Source organism: Micropterus dolomieu, linkage group LG17, assembly GCF_021292245.1.
Source record: "Micropterus dolomieu isolate WLL.071019.BEF.003 ecotype Adirondacks linkage group LG17, ASM2129224v1, whole genome shotgun sequence".
NCBI lineage: Eukaryota > Metazoa > Chordata > Actinopteri > Centrarchiformes > Centrarchidae > Micropterus > Micropterus dolomieu.
The window spans coordinates 24,064,912-24,085,036 of NC_060166.1; the positions used below are offsets into that span (position 1 = coordinate 24,064,912).

General features: G+C 40.0%; 1 protein-coding gene across 2 annotated transcripts; it reads right to left on the reverse strand.

Moving 5' to 3' along the window:
* Positions 1–4,427: 4,427 nt before the first annotated feature.
* On the reverse strand, positions 4,428–19,433 carry calm3a (calmodulin 3a (phosphorylase kinase, delta)). 2 transcript variants are annotated; one of them, XM_046073305.1, is made up of 7 exons: positions 19,044–19,433; positions 12,991–13,020; positions 11,672–11,702; positions 7,380–7,523; positions 6,752–6,858; positions 6,343–6,478; positions 4,428–6,144 (listed from the first exon to the last, which is right to left on the reverse strand). In XM_046073305.1, exons 1-7 carry the CDS (start codon positions 19,044–19,046, stop codon positions 6,116–6,118), a joined length of 480 nt encoding a protein of 159 aa, XP_045929261.1. In that variant the 5' UTR covers positions 19,047–19,433; the 3' UTR covers positions 4,428–6,115. The 2 variants fall into 2 exon arrangements, with proteins under 2 accessions (XP_045929261.1, XP_045929262.1); XM_046073306.1 differs by lacking the exon at positions 12,991–13,020 and having other exon boundaries at positions 19,044–19,421.
* Between the last annotated feature and the right edge of the window lie 692 nt (positions 19,434–20,125).

Genomic DNA, 20,125 nt, shown 5'->3' on the forward strand with positions numbered 1-20,125 from the left:
TTGTGTGTGCGATACAGAGCTACAGTCGTAACACAGCCCAATCAGGCCATGATAACACACAACACTGACTAAAATGTTACACAAGAGACAGTCTAGTCATTATAAAAGAATGTACATGTACAATAATGTCACAAAATGTAATACTTTGTGCTAACATATTACACATCTTCTCAGTCAAGTTACTCTTCTCCAGCACACAATGAACATATCTTCAAGTATTCTGAAGAAAGGTCTTTACTGTGAACACTGCAAACACGTTGTGTCACAAACTTATAATATGATAAGTTCAAATGCTTTTGAGCTTTTGAACATAAATTTTAGAGAATAAAACAGATCAAAGCTTGACCGTAGACCTTATTGTAGAGAAGATTGGTTTTGAAACTATTTAAAATACTGTAATAGTTCACATTTCATGAACACATACAGTGTAACATATATGCAAGCCTACACACAGGTTTGTGTTCACAGACTATAACAGTAATCTGTACTCATTAACTTCAACTTAAACTAGAGACCATCTTCCGATGATATCACACCAGCTGCAAGACCGAGTCGGTTTGTATGGTGCAGTGGAACACATGACATGACGAAGGGAGTTTGCCGAAACAAGTGTGATTGAAAAACAGAACATATACTAATAGCTTGATATGTTCTTAGATTATCAGTGTCAATGAAAAACTGCCTTGACCTCATCTTGTGACTGTGGCTTTGCGAACTGATGCTCATATGACGTTGTTACTTTGAATGGTCATATTGTAACTATGGCTTTGCGACTGAGTCCTGTGTTCTATAGTCTTATGAGATGGTCACATCAGTATGCCATGCTATTCATATCTGAACCTTCAGCCCTAACAATGAAGTGACTCCTTTAGCTGTGCTTTAGGTTCTTATATCTTAGCACAGATGTTTCTTTGTGTGTGACTGGCTGGATGTAAAAACTTGGTAGAAAAGACACTCTTCACCAGCTGGCAGCAGATTTTGTGCTAGCTGAGGATGGAACAATAAATTTATAAAAGACAAGCTTGTGCTCAGATTTTATTTCCAGATTCCCCCCACAAATGTGAACTGTACCAAATGTATTCAATATGCCAAACCATCCTCGCAGGGTCAACTTTTAACCTATGTTTATTTTCACATACATTGGTTTTGCTGAACTATTCCCTGGTTTGATACAAAGAATGTACAACATTAAATATGGTTAGTCATAAAATTTAGAATGTTTCATTATTGGCAAGAGATAAATGATCAGCTGTTTGGCAAGGACAAGAAGGCCAACAAAAATTGAAAACTGTGTGAGGAGCTGTCACTGCTGTGAGATCACAATCAGAGTAGAAGTTGTTGACAACATCTCTGAGGATTTCAGCAATTTAATGAGCCTTCTCCTTAAATAATATTCTATTGTTTATAATTTATAATATATAAATTGATAATTGATAAAATAAAAGGATCTAATGGTCATTCTTGACAGATGTTTGTGTAAAATACTGTATTAGTATGTGTAGATTATGTAAGATATTTTGTTAGTTGCTGTTGTTAGTTGTAAAAATAAAGGTTGAATGTAATGTGCTGAATATCTTGTTTGAATGTAGTGGTAAATGCGGTAGATTATTATGGCTATGTGTGTCCTTGAGAAACTTCCAGAAAACGCTAAAAGAGGGAGCATCCTGTGGGCCTAAGATGGATACCACAAAACCGCCGCATCCCCTGTTTAATTCCAGGAAGAGACGTATGTTGCGTGTCGTACCCCTGTCGCTCTGTATTATATAAACTGTCCAATAAAGACGGAAAAATAAATATCTTTAAAAAAAATTTAAGAGAAGGTTCAGCGATGTTCTTATAATGGATATGTTGGTTTTGACCTCTGACACCTCCATCCAGTAAACGTTCTGTATCTGTAAGGCAAGGAAGGCAGAAAAAAAAACTATTTGTATTTTTCAGATAATTTTCTCATCTTCAGGCCTTTCAAATTGTTCAACGAAAACAATCTGAGAAGATAGAAATCACTATTTGACTGCACAGACAGCCAAGCTGTGACCAGATTTGGCAAATATAGCTTTGTTTTAAGGCAAACAAGATCGGAACTGCTGTTGTAGAGTACGTCCTTTAAAAAGAACAGCTCAGTTGCGTTGTGACATGCTGGGCAGTGTTTTTTTTTTGTATTTGGGTTTCCTAACATAGAGGTGCAGATCAGAACAGCCTTCCTGAATGTCCTCCTGCTTTTACATTTTGAATAGTCATATGGAAAGCAGTACTAGTTGTAGGCTGCCACGTGATTTTGACAAGATGAGACAAGAAGGAAGACAACACAGGAGTAAGCAAATGTGTTTACAGTGTTGGTTTGGCCACATGCAAAGTGAGAAAGGAGGCAAGAAGTAGGTCATAGTGAATCATGTCAAAACAGCAGATGTAAGATGACAGTGAAGAAGGGGATTCTCTTGTTTATGTTTTCGGAAGGGGGAGAGGTTGTATGTATAATTTAAATGAACTGTACAAACATATTACTCCTAAAATAGTTACATTGTTCAAGCGTCTGCATTTTTCAGTACAGTTTACATAATACTACACAGCCCCTTCCCCCAGGAATAATGAGAATGAAAAGGAATACTCCAGGGTTTCCAAAGTAAGGGGGTGATAAGGTTACATTGCATTGTGTACACAATTATGGGTAGTGGGTGTGGTGCACCCGAGCAAACACATGAATAACTTGCCACACAGCTCATGCACGCATTCACACACACACCCATATTCATAAACATAAATGGATGTCTTATTTTTGCATTTTAAGAAGTGGCTGGCTCAAAATGTGCTGCATATATATCATCACCTTTCATTGAAAACTGTTTTAAACAATTGGTTCATTCAGCAGTAATCGACTATATAGTACATCTTATCTCCTTTGTGACTCAGCCACACTGCATGTGCTGCACTTGGCCAAAATTAGACGTTGGTAGTTGAGCTAGAAGATGATGAAACGACCCCACCTAGTGTTGAAGTTATGGTCAAATCGGCTCCTATTCCGTGTTTGTGGTGTCACGTTTTATTGTGTCTACAACTTGACAAACTTGACCTTTATTTGTGTAATCTGCCAACGGTATTTGATTAGAGAATAGTGTGGATCGGAGGCTTGGTAAAAATGTATAATGTGGCCAACAGTGATGGAAAGGAACTAAGTACATCTAACCAAGTACAGTACTTTGTACAATGTACAATTCTGAAGTACATTTCATTATTCTAATATTTGCATGCATCAGTAATAATAATGTAATGTATAATAATATATTTTCTGAATACTTAATATACAATACAAACAACTCCAAACACCCAGTATTAAATATACAAACAAGGAGGAAGAAGTATTCAGATCCCTTACAGCAACACCCCACACTAAAAATATTACACGTGAAAGTACTGCATTCAAAATTTTACTTAGTAAAAGCACATATGTATTAGCAACAATACATACTTTCAGTATTAAAGTAAAAGTTCTCATTATCATTACTTTACTGGATCATTATTATTGCTTAAATGTTTAAAGATTTCGGCAATACTTGAATTGGTTGAAGTGGAGGTAATTTTACCAGCTTTATATACTGTTGGGTAGTTTAATCTACAATATTGTATTTTATAAAAACTTCACATTTTTTAAGTACATGTACTTGGTTTCTTTCCACCACTGGTGATAATGCTGTAGATTTGTAGCTTTCTGTAAAATACATCTGATGTCCAAATTACTCCATTTATGCCCCAAAATTTGTCAATACTGGACACTCCCTACATGTGGGATTTATATTCAAAGTGCAGCTGATGGAGCCAGTGTGTGAGAATTATACTCCTGCACGACACAGTGGGAGCGACACGAGTGAGCTTCTCCAGCCTGCTTTTACACAACCACAGAGGGATAAGCACACCTGCCTGTCATGCTGCAGTTCTTTTTGTCCTGCTGAATGGCCTCCTGTTTCCTAATTCATTTATCTGCTTAACTACACGATTAGCATGTGGACACACATCCAATTGCATCCACCTGCTCCAGATAAGAGCCCATCTCATTGGCTCTTGATCATACCTGTCAGAAAGAAGGCGAGAGGCTCCTTGTTTGCATTTAGTGTGTGTGGGTGAGGGGTCATGACCACAGCTGACCTGGATTACCACAGGCTCCTGTAGCAATCTCATGAGCCACTAAATATAGCCCACCCCTGGCATACTTTCTCCACTGAAGGTCTAGAGTGACCTGCCCAATCTAAGACTGTCTAGGATTAGTGCTCCTTTCTAGCACAGGTACACTGGAAGGCAAAGGATATAGTGACATTTAGTCATAAGTGTGGCATTTGTAAATGTCGTAGGCTTTAAATCAATAGAAACAGGATGAGTGTCAGTGTAAAATAGAGATTCATGTTAAGATTACACATGACAATGAAATGCAGGTGAAGTAAAGCTCAGTCAATTTATTGATTTATGGAAAATATATCACATCTTTACATTTGAGATACCATCAGAAGTTAACAATCCATTTATCATTTATTTCCCAACACCTGAATCTAAGTTAACCAATTAAAATGCCAGTATTTAAGTTCCGTGCTTTGAAGAATTCATAAGATACCTCAGCTAACTTGGTTCTTAGATTTAGCCAACCGTTCAAAAAATCTAACACTGAAACCGATCTGACATCTAAAGCTTAATTCTTTGCTACAATCCCATTTCATCCCTATCTGAAAGTCCCAAATAAAACACATCATCCCCATCACAAGTACTGTTTGTGAATTTACAGTATATGTATTCTGTTCAGTAAAACAGCAAGCAGATTGAAGTTTGAATCACCGGACTACTAATTGAAGATCAGACACCAACAAGGACGAGAAATGAGTGTAACATATGAGTTGTTATAGCAGCAGCAACAGTGACATTTGGTTTCTTTTTCTTCTTTTAGAACAAAACCTTTTTTAATATCCACGAGGTTTATACCAAAGTGCAAATATGTTCAACTGCATGTATTTTTTTATGTTATTATATTAAGTAGATTTATTAGATTCTAATGAACTACGAGTCTTGCAAGAAGGTTGAGGCGTTTTAGAGTATTATGGCACATTTCAAAACCGAAGAGAAAACATGTCACAGGTCATTTACTACAACAATAGGCAATGCAAACTTTACGACACACTAATATATATATAGATATATTTGGTGACCAAAGTTTGTCATCAATACATTAATATTTGAGAACACATTTATAAAGCATTACATCAATATTGTATGATCAGGATATGTTTGCAATATATTAACTGCAGTCCTCAAGTTTCTTTTCTCAATAATCATCCTGAAGCAATACAACATTACTGTCTCTGATCAGTTCTGCAGGCAAAGTAAAGCCCACCACTCACACCAAGACAATTTAACATCCCCCAAGGGGGAAAAAACATCAGTGCTTTTCAGTCTCTAGTTCTTGACTGAACTCATCAAGGTATAAGAATGCTCATCTCCAAACGAGCACCAATGAACACCCTACGTTGCAACTATTTGCTCTTGCAATAATCAATAGTGACACAAATTTTACAGATATATAGCTATATAGTAATGTATATACCTCCAGTGTGTACACAATCTGACCACTACCAGTGATGGGATCAGAGCCTCCTTGTTGTGACAAGAAACCGCCACAGAAAGGGTGCATGCAAGAAGAGTACTCAATTCAGTATTTAGAGAATCACCACTGGTGCAGTTTTTCTTTGTTGAATATTGGAAAGAATGAAATAGCAAACTTCTCTATACGAACTGCAGCATGGCTTCCTATCCCTCTGCCTTTTCAGTGTTGCTCTTTCCTCTAAATTAATCAGGAGCTGGGTGACTCAGCAGAATCTTGGTCTGAAGTACAGGGCTTTGGCCCTCTTAAAGCTTGGTCCATTAACTTCTCTAGGGATTATTCTGTTGGTGTTTGCTAAACAGATACCTTAGAAGTAGTTGGATGCACTGAAGCACAAATTGCAAATTCTACAAATATGTGATTTTGGGGTCGGGGGAGAAATGTGTCTATTGATCATTTGATAATTGTTCCTTTTTTTGGTTCTTAAAGACAATAATCTTAGAAGGACAAGCAACGTTGAGAAAAATTCCAGTGTTCTCTTCACTTGGCAGTCATCATCTGGACAAACTCTGTAAAAAGAAACACAACAATGCAATTTCTGCAGTTGTTAATTATTTCGCTACAAGAAAATGTTAAAATGATATGGAAGCCTATCATACACTGACATTGTCCCTGGTTTCTGTCAGTAATGTAACAAGAAATGTGTTCCTTGTTCAAAGACAGACAGACAGACAAAAGGAAGAATTCAAACTAAAAGAACTTCTTACCCTCATAGTTGACCTGACCATCGCCGTCAATGTCAGCCTCGCGGATCATTTCGTCCACCTCCTCATCAGTGAGCTTCTCCCCTAAGTTGGTCATGACGTGCCGTAACTCTGCTGCACTGATGTAGCCGTTACCATCCTGCAGATGGCAACAAAAAAACATTATTACATTTATTTACCATTTTACATAAAAACTAAATGTGAAATATCACTGAAGTTAGTTTGTGTGTTTCTACTATGATGTCCTAGGACAGCTAGGTTAGTTTTACTTGGTTTTCTCAGTGCCAGGTATCTCTTTACCTGTAAAGTCAGTTACATTTATCCATCACAAGGATACAATGGATGTGCAAAATGATATGCTCACTTTGAGTGTTGCTAGTAGATATTCTCAGCATACTCAGTCCTAATGTACCTTGTCGAAGACTCGGAAGGCTTCTCTGATCTCCTCCTCACTGTCTGTATCTTTCATCTTTCTGGCCATCATGGTCAGGAACTCAGGAAAGTCAATTGTACCATTACCTACACAGACATACAAACAGAAAGAAGTGTGTTACTTTGCTCTTAATGTAATTTCACTGGAAAAACTGAGCATATAAATCCAAAAGGATAAAAATTTTCATTCCATAAAATGTAAAAAGGAAATACCCCACCTTTTTTCTTAACGACCAAAACATGTGGCTACACATACAGATTGTATTTGATTAAGAGTTGAGCCCAAACGATTAATCTGTACTGCCGATAACATATACTGTACATACACACATTTTAAGTACACGGCATTAACATGAAGTACATATAACATAGTTTGTCTCTCAAAGAGAACTGACAAGTTTACAGGAAGATAAAAATGTCATGGTGGTAATTTAAAGCCAAGTGCTTGTTCTGGTACAATAAATATCTCCATACTGCATATGCTGGTGAACCTTTCCAGGATATTCTTTATGGCAAGAAGAATATTTGACATAATAGATGAGCCTTAAAATAGTAGCGATTTTAGGTTAAAAAGGATAATTTTCTTGTGGATTGCTTTTCTTCCTCACCATCAGCATCCACCTCGTTGATCATGTCCTGTAGCTCAGCCTCAGTGGGGTTCTGACCCAGAGAGCGCATCACCGTGCCGAGCTCCTTGGTAGTGATTGTGCCATCACCATCCTTGTCAAACAGTGAGAACGCCTCCTTGAACTCTGTCATTTTACAGAAAAAAAACAATGTTAGTATGCGACGAGCAATCATGTGAAACAAAACACTTGGGACGCTGGACTGATGACAGCTCATCTATGCAAATAAAAGCACGAGAGCATCTAGGGCTGTACCAAATAGTTCGAAGCTTCACTCATAACGTTAAAATTATAAACCAGCACTTAAATGTTGCGCAGCTTTTTTTGTGTCATGTCTATTCTGTTTAACTCTTGTGTTTCTGCAGAATCACAGATAAAACATTAGGCTACACTATTAGTAGTAGTATTAAAATTTTAGAATCAGATCCCAGTGGTGACTGCGTAAGATTTTTTCCGACTTGTGTGATCCAAACATTTGCAACAACAACAGAGTGTTGTAAAGTCAAAAAGTCAAACTTTACTGGAAAAAAAAAGATAGATGTAACCATTTTCAAAATTCACAACAGGTTTTTATCCAACAACAGATTCTGCTTCAAATCGATATTCGCTGGAGTTTACATTTTAGCCTTTCAAAAACAACATTTTCACTGCAGTCAAAAAAACTGTTTGCAGCCCCGTCCTTTGCACGAGTGAGTGTAAAAACAAGTGAGTGTAAAACAAGTGAGTGTCGGTCACACCAAACTAATGCACCGGACTGTGCTTTTGGGATTAGCCTGCTGCCTACGTGTATGAATGAATCATTTTATTCAAATTGAGGATTCTGCTCAAGGAGAAGCACCCATTGACACGGCTCAAGCCGGCTCAAGCCGTGTCAATGGGTGCTTCTCAAGTCTCTTAATTGCATCCACGTTTCCCTCACTTGCGTCTCCCCATGCATCCCCGGTGGGAGAGACTAAGATGCAAGAAAACCAAGCCAGGAGAGAAGGAAATATGTTTTAGGAGACATGAGACATCCTTTCCTCCGAAGCGTCACGTGAAGCGATGTCCATTTCTGATGACAGCTGAGACTTCTGATTGAGTTTGTGTCTGCACACATGCACTGTGTTGGTATTAATAACGTCTCACAGTTGTCAGTGCAGAGCAGCATGATACTCTCTGTAGCTGTTAACTGTTTAACAAACGCCTGCACATGAATAATTATAGGTTACTGTATGTCCTGCTCAGAGGCACAGGATCATTTCTACTGGCACAATGCCTATATTATCTGCATTTCTATTTATTGACTCTGACTGTAAATTCGTTATTGAATAACCCAGAATATGATCATGGTGTTTTGGGATTTATCAGGCTAAATGTTTAAGGGAAATTGAAATGATGTAACTCAAAGTTGACGCTCAGTTTTAGGATTTCTGTTTATTTCCTCTTCTGATATCCTTTAACACTATTGCATACATTTTATTTGCAAATCACATCACTGCGTTCCATCATATCAATCCAACGATTTTTTAGCGCAGCACCGCTTTCATTAATTCTTTCAGCTGATTTTGCTTGCGGAGCCGCCAGCTGGTTTCATCAGGTTTCATCATCTGTCGTCTATTTTGACTAAACACAGGGATGACCAGCCTCACATGTGACTGAATAGAAATGACGATAAATTATGTAAAACGTGTTTCTTGCTGACAGACTCTCCGACTCTCTCTGACTTTAAGTGTTGCCTTAATAAAAATTGATGGGAGGAATAACAAAGAAAAATCTTTCAAATAAAAGATAATTGTGTGTGGGGCTTTTGTTTTTCAGACCTACAATGAACACAGATTTTAACAAGTCAGTGAATCATAAAACAAATCAAATATAAGACTTTGCAGTGATACACTTTACAGTTTAGTGTTATCTGTCCTGATGTATCAGATCAGTCCGATCAGCTGCAGCGTCCAATCAACATAACGGCTACCCAATATGGGGGCGTGTCGGTCAGAAAAAGACTTCCGTGAAGAATGCACTGGTATATCCTTGCTCATAGCTCCTCAGAGATCGCTCCTCAATCCTCGATCCTTCATCCTCGGAGCGCAAATAAGAGCTTTGGGATGGTATGCAAGATGGCGGAGCGGAAAAACTTCCGGTTCAAGTGAGGATTGAGGATCGAGAAAACGACAAATAAGAGACTTGAGATGCACCCAATGTGTTACGATCAGGCTCATTATGGAGGGTAGTAACATGTGATTGGGATTGAAAATGAGGTGGAAAACAATAACTGGCAGGGCTCAACGTTAAACCGGGCCAGTTGGTTTGAAACTTACTGGCCCAAAGACAATTTTTACTGGCCCTCCTTCCAAAAGTTATTTATCAGTGTTACATCAAAACTTAAGTTATGGTATATTGTTAACATGTTTAATCAGTTAGTTAAATACATCCTGGATATAAAAAAAACTAAACTAATAATGTTCTCTCGCTTCTATCCTGATTGACAGGTCGCCATGGTAGCAACCATCCCAGTCAGGGCTCGACAATAACAGTGGCCGGATGTCCTGGGGCCAGTAAAAAGTAATGTCGGGCCACTGTTATTGTCAAGCCCTGACTGGGATGGTACTGGTTAATGTTAACGTGTTTAATTAACCGTGGGAGCGCTTGCAGAAGAAATACAACAAAAGAAGAGCTGTACAGGTGCTGCCAAACAACCGGTAAACAAATAAAACAAAATAGGTTCTTATCCCAAAGACAATTAGCTCTTGGCTCAAAATACACTTGTTATACTAGAGGACAAAATAACAGAAAGGGGTCAGCACCCATAAGCCTACAAAATACAGATAAGGAAAACAAACTAGCAGGTAGTCTGCAAACATGAACACTTGCTACACTACAACAAAACAATGTCAATTACAAAAATCTCTCTGCACTGACTGAAACCACTCTGACAGGCAACACTACAATACAAACACGATGACATGCAACCCAACAGCGAGACCTACTGATCACTGCTTCACAGCCACACTCAACTGTGGACACACAAGCTAATTAAGGTGCAGCTGGGGTTGATTGGAGACTTCCGATTGGTAGGTTCAGTCCGACTATAGCCACACCAATCACCGACGCCAACGAACAGCAACCAGGAAGTAGGCGGTCTCATCTCTGGAGGGACCAATGCTCGACAGGGATTCACATAACTGGGTTTGCATAAACAGCAGAATCTCTAACAGGAACAACAGAACAACCATAAATACACTAAATGGCAGCCAGCGGCAGCCGTAACACCATGCAATTAACTAGTTTGTAGGATAAGACCATAATCAGGGCCAAGACCAGGACTAGACCCAAACCACCAGCTCATTTCCTCACACACCTCTGATTCCTTTAATCTTTTAGACACATTAAGGCTCGTGCAGACTACACGACTTTCAGCACTGGCAGATCGTCGGGCTGTTCAGACTTCACAATTTGCTGTCTTGTGACGGGAGTTTTGAAGTCGTTGTGGGGTTCACACTTCATCGACTGACCGGCGACAAGGGGTCACACACTACACAAGCTGACGAATCTGTCACCCGACTGCTGGTCTCCAAACCACATTTTGTCTAGAAAACACACGTGGAAAGTGACACGGGGAATAACGCGAAACTACACATGAAAGAGTTGTTTAAAGAGGTGAGATTATGGTTTTTGGCTTTTTCCCTCTCCTTTATTGAGTTAAATATCTTTTTTGTGCCTGTAATAGGTTTGCAAAGTGAAAAAGCCCAAAGTCCACCCCAAAGGGAGTTCCCATCTCCCACAGAAAACACTGCTCTGAACTGCTTGAAAACGGCTCGTTTGTAGTCCAGCCTTTACTTCCCTTTCTTGTGATGTCACAATGAAAAAAATGTGTCCTAATGCTCGCTGAGCGACTAGTCTGACACGCCCACAAAAACACCGGTGGAAAAACACTGAGCTGCAGCACACCTCTCCTCTCTCTTCCAAACACTAGCTACCCTCCAAGCAGTCAATGGATATGAAGTTGTTACTGTGATGTAGAGACAGAGGTCAGTTAAAACTTTATGGATGAAAGATACTTTTGTTACAGATTAATATCTCACCAATCTGAAACTCTTGCTCCAGTCCATGTTGCCAACCTGGTCGGCATGTATGTTTACCGGCCTTTCGCTGACCTGCCCTTCTCTGCTTCTGATTGGCTAGTAGGCTTGAAATTGTGTGGTGCGAACTAGGCTTTAGTTGCTTTGGTGGAGAATTATGGAGGTGCTAAACCTAAAACAAACCAAACACGTAAGGGTGTAAGGGTGTGCACTCACCAGCAATCTGCTCTTCAGTCAGCTGATCAGCCTGTTAACAAAAGAATAAGACACAATAAGACAAAAATAAACTTTTGGGCAGCTGTGTTAATTAGAATTATTTATTTTATCATAGAATGTATTAAGGGACAGACTAAAGCTGATCATACACAGGGCAACTTTTTGAGCAATGTTACTGGGCAATCTTGCTAGCGGCAAGTCCGACTATGTTTTGAACGGATAGCAGCGGTGCGGGGCAGGTGGCGGAGTGGTCGAGGAAGGGGTTGCTCTGCACGATTGCTCTAAAATTTGCTCTGTGTATCATCAGCTTAAAAAACAGTCAAATGTTAAATTCGTTGAAATTACAGCTGTGTTTATTTGAGATGATAGTGCATTATTTTACATCTTCCCTATCTACAAATGCCAAATATCTTCACTGATATGGCTGATATAACAACCACGATCACACTATGCTGCTTATCAATTGGGTAAGTTAACCCAGGGTTTCCCAATCCAGCCACGACCACATTCACATAAAAAGGGGCAGTGTTTGCAGCAGACAAACATGGACAAGTCTTCTGGCAGCCAAGCAGCATATTTTACAAACAAAGAGCAAACTATAATATTAGACAATTATGAAGAAGTTAAACACATAATCCAGACTAAAAGGAACACATCTGCAAGTAGATCTGACTATAATTAGATTTATGTGTTCCACTAAATGAATGTGAATGTGCTGCTCAGATGTATTCTCAATGACCATTTTAGCCTTTTTCTTTCAGCTGCAATGGCTGGGTGTTGGCATTTCGACATTAAAAGCTGCAGGCACTGAATAAGTGGTCGTTCAACTCCCTTTCAGGAACTTTTCGTTATTTCAAAAATCAGATTCATTATTTAACGCAGTCAAAAATGTTCCAAACATTCTTCTAAATTAACTTAACTACAATACACATCACACACAGAAGCCTATAAAACAGTCTGTGGGATCTTCTACAGATGGTGACGACATGTTCCAAGAGAAATGATTGGTCAGTAGGCAACCAATGCTTTTATATACACAATAATACAGTACAGTGTTTCCCAAACATAGGGACTTTCTCATTTCCCAAATTTCTGTCTCCTCGACTCCTCGATCCTCGAGCGTGTGACCCGGAAATCGATCTCAGCACGCCATCTTGAAGGACATCTCAATTCTTAAAATGCACATCGAGGAGCGAGGATCGAGGATCGAGGAGGCTTGCTGGAGGAGCTATAAACGAGGATACATCGGTGTATCCTTTGCGGAAGTCTTTTCAGCCGCTGTGATGTTTACAAGAGGCGTGACAAGCAGCTGGACCAACCCATGGCCGGAGCAGGATGCTGCAGTGTTCCTGTTGAATTCATAAGTTGTATCAGTTATGCCTATTAAAAAGAATCAAATGCGCAATCAAACTTTCTGCCCTTCACCGTTTGTGAAGCGCCTCATAAAGCGCTGTTCTAACCACATTCCTTAATGTCATTTCACTTTGATATCACTGATGTTGTTATTGTTGAATGTCATGCAGGATTGTAAAAATGAACAGTAAATAGCGGCTGGATGAAGAGTCTCCCCAGTGCCACAGCAACATAAATTAATAATAAAAAATCTCCCGACACACCGACAGAATCGGTCTGGATCTGGTGTTAATTCATGTTCTGTGTTCTTCTACACATCCAAAAGGTCTCACACAGAGTCCAGTTTCATACAGTAAAAGTTTTTGGAGTAAAGCAGCTGTCCTCCTGATCAGTCCTGAGCTCCATCAGAGTCTAAACGTGGATTATAGAAGCTGAAAGTTTAATTCTGTTTCCTCTGTCTATCCTGTCAAGTTTATTACTGCAGGTTTTTTTAGTTTTGTCCCGCGATATTTGCTGTGACTTTACTGCACGGATGGAAACGTTTAAATGACTGACAGCAGCCGTTCTAATCATCAAAGTAAATCGTTAAAGAAAACACTCATACATCAATATAACACACAAGAAAGAAATCGCCTGGAAAGCTACAGTGACCGGTGGAGGTGTCGGTAAAACGTCCATGCAGATGCTGGTCTCTAAATCTGATAAAATAATTAGTTGGTGGGGGGCAGGTGGATGATTTATGCGTATAGGCCTATATAAGTTCCGTCAATGTCCGAGCCGATCCACGCATCACACCAATTCAGCTGTAATAATCGTGACAAAACAGCAGCTGAAGTCAAATTATTAAGCTGTAACATCAACGAAAGCATTCAGACCTGATCCGTTTCATGTTTTAATAATAGTGCCCATGTAGTCTACACATGTCATTCCAACTGTAGAGTCCTGTGATGACAGCTGTAATTGGGGCTATATGAGATAAATGTTAGGCTACTGTGTCATTTTGTAAAGGGACTGATGATGAAACACTCATCTCATCAAGCTGAGGGTTGAAATGATCTCCTGTTTGCAGACAAAAGGCGTACCGCAAAAAAGTGGTAGGCCTAGTCTACTGTGTAGCCTAGTGAATGATCAGGCTGCTGTAATCTGACTGTTTTCAAAAGATAATGTTTATTGGAACCTTGAGGTTATAATGTTGACAGACATGTTTCTGGATTGTGAAGAAATGATCAGTAGCCTTTAGTGCCAAAAGCTGGTCTGCTGCTCTCAGATCACAGCTCTAACAGTGGACAGATGATGCAGCTGTGCAACAGGTCATATTTAATGGACGTCACTTTAAAGAGGTGGTATTATGCTCATTTTCAGGTTCAAAATCTTAATTAGGGGTTGTACCAGAACAGGTTTACATGGTTTCATTTTCAAAAAACACCATATTTTTCCTTATACTGCACATTGCTGCAGCTCCTCTTTTCACCCTATGTGTTGTACGCTCCGCTCTTGAGCTAACGTTACAGAGTGATGCATCTTACTTGCACAAAATCTTTGTTGGGAGTTGCACATGCGCAGTTCCCAGGTACAACCACACAACATCATTGTTCCACATCTTACCATCAGTACTAAACGTTGAACTGTTGCCGGTGTTCTGACGATCTATGCTGCCTTACTGAAAAATGCTACCATAGCGCAAATCGATAGACTCGACTCTACTCGGCCCTGCTCCGTTTTCCATTGCAGAAAGTACCCACAGATAGTACGTAGCTTGTCGTCATAGCGACGCCACACACAACTGCCGCGACGCCAAACACAACTGCGACACACACACCAGTGATCCACACAGCTTTCTCTTTTTTAAATTAAAACGTTTCAACATTACTCACAATGTAAAGACAGATAAGCGGTATGAAAACCTTCCAGCTGTGTTTTGCTCTGCCGTTGTTGCTGCAGCGGTCTGTGTGACGGCGGGAGCAGAGGGCTCTGTGAGCGGGCGGCTGGCCGGCCTCACACGCGCCTCCCGCGGGTTGGCGCAGGCTTCTCCCGCAGCCACTTGCGGAGCTCCTCAACTCCGAAAATATTCATGCATATTTTTGTTCAGCGATCACTTCTCGTAAAACTGTCAATATTCGAAATCTACACAGCTGATTTCTCACCTCAAAACTTCTCAGAAGTGGATTTAGTTATGAAATTACATACGAAAACTGTAAAATATAAAACTTTCTGTTGCTGGCCTCTGTCTGGTGCAGCAATGATGATGCAGTGAATAGTGAATATTCTCTCTCACCAATCAGCAGTCTGTCGTGTTCTCACGTTACATTATAGTATCCCTCAGCTCGCGAGGTGGAAATTTGGGAAATGAGAAAGGCCCATAGGGCCCATAGATTAACAGCCGCCCAAGTAAATTTGGCGACCCATTTTTAAAATCGTTCTTCAAGCAGCGCAGCGCATATTTGCGCAGAAAGTATAAAACACTACATGTGTAAATTAAAAGTAAATGGACACATGTAATTAACTTTACCAGACCCTCTTGGGCCTCAGACCCGCCCACCAAAGTCTCTCCAAATTCTGTGGGAAACACAGAGTAAAAAGATGTCTATGAAGATTCTCAGTCATCCAGGTCATAGTTATCCAACAAAGGTTAAAATCAAGGGCAACTGGACTTGGTGGAAGATACTGGAAGACGTTTCGTCCCTCATCCAAAGGACTTCTTCAACAAACGTAACCTATTGGCCTCAGGTGAAGATACCAACGATGGTCGTTCAGTCTTGGCCACAGGTAGTCTTAACGACTGTAACGACTGTCGTCACAGCACAAGGAAAAGAAAAAAAATGTGAATGTGCTTGTTCAGTTATCGGTAATTTTTCTCATTATATTTGGTTTTGGCTTCGGCCAAGAATTTTCATTTCGGTGCATCCCTGTTTGTGTCTTTTTAAAAATATTTTATGACATTAACTCAACACACAATGGTTGATCTTGAAGGAAAAGTGAAGTACTGAATATTTGAAAAAACAAAACAGGTGCTTTTCAATCTCAGGTTCGGAGTTCTAGCATAGCCTGGTCAAGAGGCTTTTCATACTTCTGTTCTCAAGGTGGTGTTCTGTCATAATTAGAAGCAAATATCTAAATAAATAACTCCACGTGTTCCAAACAATGTGAACAATGCTACAGGTGTAATTTGTCAAGTTTCTATGTGATATTAAAATATCCACTGTTGCAATCTCACATCAACACTGACCACAGCAGCTGTGTCAAACCACAAACGTTTAACTGTCAAGTGTTTGATACTCAGGCATTTATTTGGGGTAGATTTGACTTCAGCACAATGATTATAGAGATGAACGATTTGAGTAGGCCTAATGAGGAGCACCTGCAGCAGACGCCGCTGTGTCCAAACAACCTATGTAATGTAAATGCTCTTTAAATAAACTAATTCAAAACAGACTGTGACAGTCTGACAGCTGGACCCAGACACTGCCTATGACCTGGCTATCCTTAAATCAATAAAACTAAAATACAGTTTAACATCACCAGTCTTCATTAGACTTGCTGCATTACTAGAGTAGATTTAGACACACATATTGCTTGCAGGGAGTGGAACCACACACTTATTTTTTATTAAGAAAAACACACAGTGACTATTTTACACAAACCCACAACGTTAATGTGCTGCTATTAGATAGGTTTCTACCACTTTTACTTGTAATAATGCATGAGCTAGTTTGCATTCATTTTTCAACTTCATCCAAGACGTCATTCTGCCACTCTCATGGAGGTCTTACCAGGCCTGTCTAAGTCAGTCAACATGCCCAGAGAAACTGTGATGAGGGACGGGTATAAATACTCCGCAGCCTAAAATACACACGCCTGCTAAAATTAGTGAGACACGAACAGGGTCGCCAATGTAGCACACAGAATATCACCGCAACTAACCACCTCTTTGTATCTTTAACAGATATGTCAACTGTTGCACGGCAGGGCTTGCTACTTTCTATCCGTGTGTAGTCCTTCATATTGTCAGATGACTTGTACACAATTGGCATGATCAGATATAACAAGAATGCTGCATGCAATAAAACCTACAAGCCTACAATTGTAACAGTGTGTAACATTGTAACAATTACAACAGTACTGATGTCAGCTAAATTATGAAAATAGGATGATAATTTGACATCGTCATACAGCGAGGAGTACAACCAAAAGTAGTAATCAAGTTAATAAACACAAGTAGCTACAGAGCTAATTATGATACAAACAAAAAAATCTGTTTTCCATTGTATCCATATGCTTTTGCACCACAGATGAAGGATAAAGGAGTTTCTAATGATTCATTGCCTTTTAAAAACCGAAAGAGATTAAAGCTAACATTTTTTTAGCTCGAGGTGGTGTTAACGCCATGTGTTCTTCGAGTCAATTTCAATGAGTCACCGTGTTGGTTGGAGGGGGTGGGGGATAAAAAAGAAGGGAGAAAGACAGACTGCAGAATATTCATCCTGTCCACCGCCAACCAGTTCCAGTGGTGCAAGCAGTGTCTGGATCACAGCACAGTTGTTAGAGGATTTGTTTGGCTGCTGTGAAAAGTGCCCAAAGAAACATTATTGCTGCTTTTCAACTCATCAGTAAATAAGAGATCATATTGCATTTTTTCATGTGGAGTAGAGAAAACTACAAGGGCTCCAGGTGTAATCATACACTAAAGACACACACATTCAGTTTATGCCAGCATGTGACTGTTATTGTAGCATGATCCAAGTTTACTTACTTGGCAGAGGACAAAATCTATCATCAGACCATGTGTCTGTTCTTTCACAATAAGGAGAACAATAGTGGATGACACACAAAGGCAGTGATTCATTTGTAGTGCCACAATAGGGCCTTTTGGATATACTTAGTTACCATTTTGGAGGGTGCACTGCGGGTCCTGACAGCACTACTGCACCAAGCATCGGTTTGGTTCAATGCGGGGGGAAGGGAGGCGCAGAAGGAGGGGTGGAAAAGAGGATCATTCAGCAGGAGCAGAATGCGGTTCAACGCTATGGCGCAATACGTAACGGAGGAGATGCTGTCATGGTGTTGCAAAAACACATAGTGCAAAATGTTGCAACATAACCTTCATAATCTCCACGCCATTTGACCAATAAGTGTTGCTAACTGTGAGCAGCATACCTCTACATGTGAGTTGTATTCTTATGTAATCGCAATTGGTGACCTTTTTTTTCCGCTTGTTGCGCATGTTAAGTTACACTACATTCAAAAACCCTGCTGATGTGCCTGCAAGAGATACTGCCTATGTTGCAGCAACTTGCTGCGTGGGATGTCAAATTCGTAGTTAGCAAGACAGTTAGCCAGAGTTCTGATATCTGCCTTGCAAGATTAACGACGTGGGTTTCGAGATCACGTTAGCACTGGACGGTCTATTTTTACACTGCAACCCCCCTTCACCACCACCACGCCCACTCTCAACTCAAAGCAAGCGATAAAAACGCTGCAAAGCTTGATCCGACCATGGATTTTAATCTATAGCGTCGTCAAGCACCTGCGCAAATCAGCTAAATTACTGATATAACGTTGCAGCAGGAAACAGACTACCTGTTTCCTTTCGCACCACGACGTGTGTGCTGCGCAGTTGACACATACTTATACAGACAATGGCTTTCGTTCATCAACTGCTGAACACGTTACATTAGAAAAAATCTGTGATAAACTGACAACGTTATGTTATTGTATGTAACGTTATACCCCTCCGCAGCTGGATTAACCTGCAGTTTTTAAACTAACGTTAATGTTCGTAAAAATATTAGAAAGCTAAGGTTAGCTCGTCTGCAGTTTTAAGTTGGGTTATTTCATGACTAACATTAGCAGAGGAAATGCAGTATAATGCAGTAAATTAAGGATTAACCTTACTTGGTGCCTGTTATTTCGAGACAGTCGCAATGCAGTGCAACCGATATTAACGTTACCTAGCTAACACTAACGTTAGTTTAGCTGTGCTAAATTACTAACGTTAAACGTTAGCAAGGCGGTTACTCACCATTGTCCCGTAGACTTTTCAAGCTCCGCGAAGATGATAAAACGCCTAAATGTAAGGTTATGTTATTCACCTTACTGATGAGACAGTCACTCCTAATGAAGTACTTAAATTATATCAAACTAGATTAAAGGCTATGTTTCGGCAAATCAATGCAGACGGTTACGTTAATCCAGGTGTTGCAATAGAGTTGCCCGGAAACCTCAATCCAGCAACGCCGACGTGCTATGCCTACTTTGAGTCTTCGAGTACAGTATCCCTCCGCCGGTTCACCTTTGGTCCTCCAACTAAGTGCATTGCCAAAATACTGAACACTGCACATGTTAAAGTGTTTTATTCCAGTACGCGTTCACTATTCATCACTGCATGTTAATTTGACACATAAAAAAGAGCAAAACCACAAATCTCGTTGCTCTATATAAGCGAAGCGCGCAAAGATACTACACCCACCATCCCGCGTCCAGAAGGAACATTGTATGGAAGACAAACTGTGTCTAACACAGTTGCGAAGTGACAGGTGCTGGCACGGAGCTGATGGGTCACTGCAGAGGGTGGAGGACTTCTAGTGAGCCCTTATACAGTGTACTTTTTATAAATTGTCACGAAAAAACAGTGAGGGAAACTGAAGTAGCCTAAAGCAGACAGGCTGCAAGCTGCATTCACACCTGCAGTTCGGTTCATCAGGTCCAGACCAGGGGGAAAAAACTGTACATTGTTCCATTTTAGTTCTGGTCCCCTTCATGTTCACACTTTTTACCAATGAACCAAGGGGATTAAATGTTAAGTTATAATGACAGGTAACTTGTTGACAGATTTGGCGATTGTCATCCTGCATAATCAGGAGCCATTTGGGAAAGTCAAATTCCAGTGTATTTGACAGTGGCAGTTTATGCAGCAATTTAATGCTTCTGTGTATATTTATTTGGTGTTACAAAAAGCCCACAATGAAATAACTGATTAAAAGCATTATTAGTATTAGACTGCAAAATGTTATGAATAATGACATAGAGACAGGAAAAAGACAAGGTGCCCACAGTGATTACATACAGTGATCATTCAAGACTTATTATGCTATGGCCAACGGC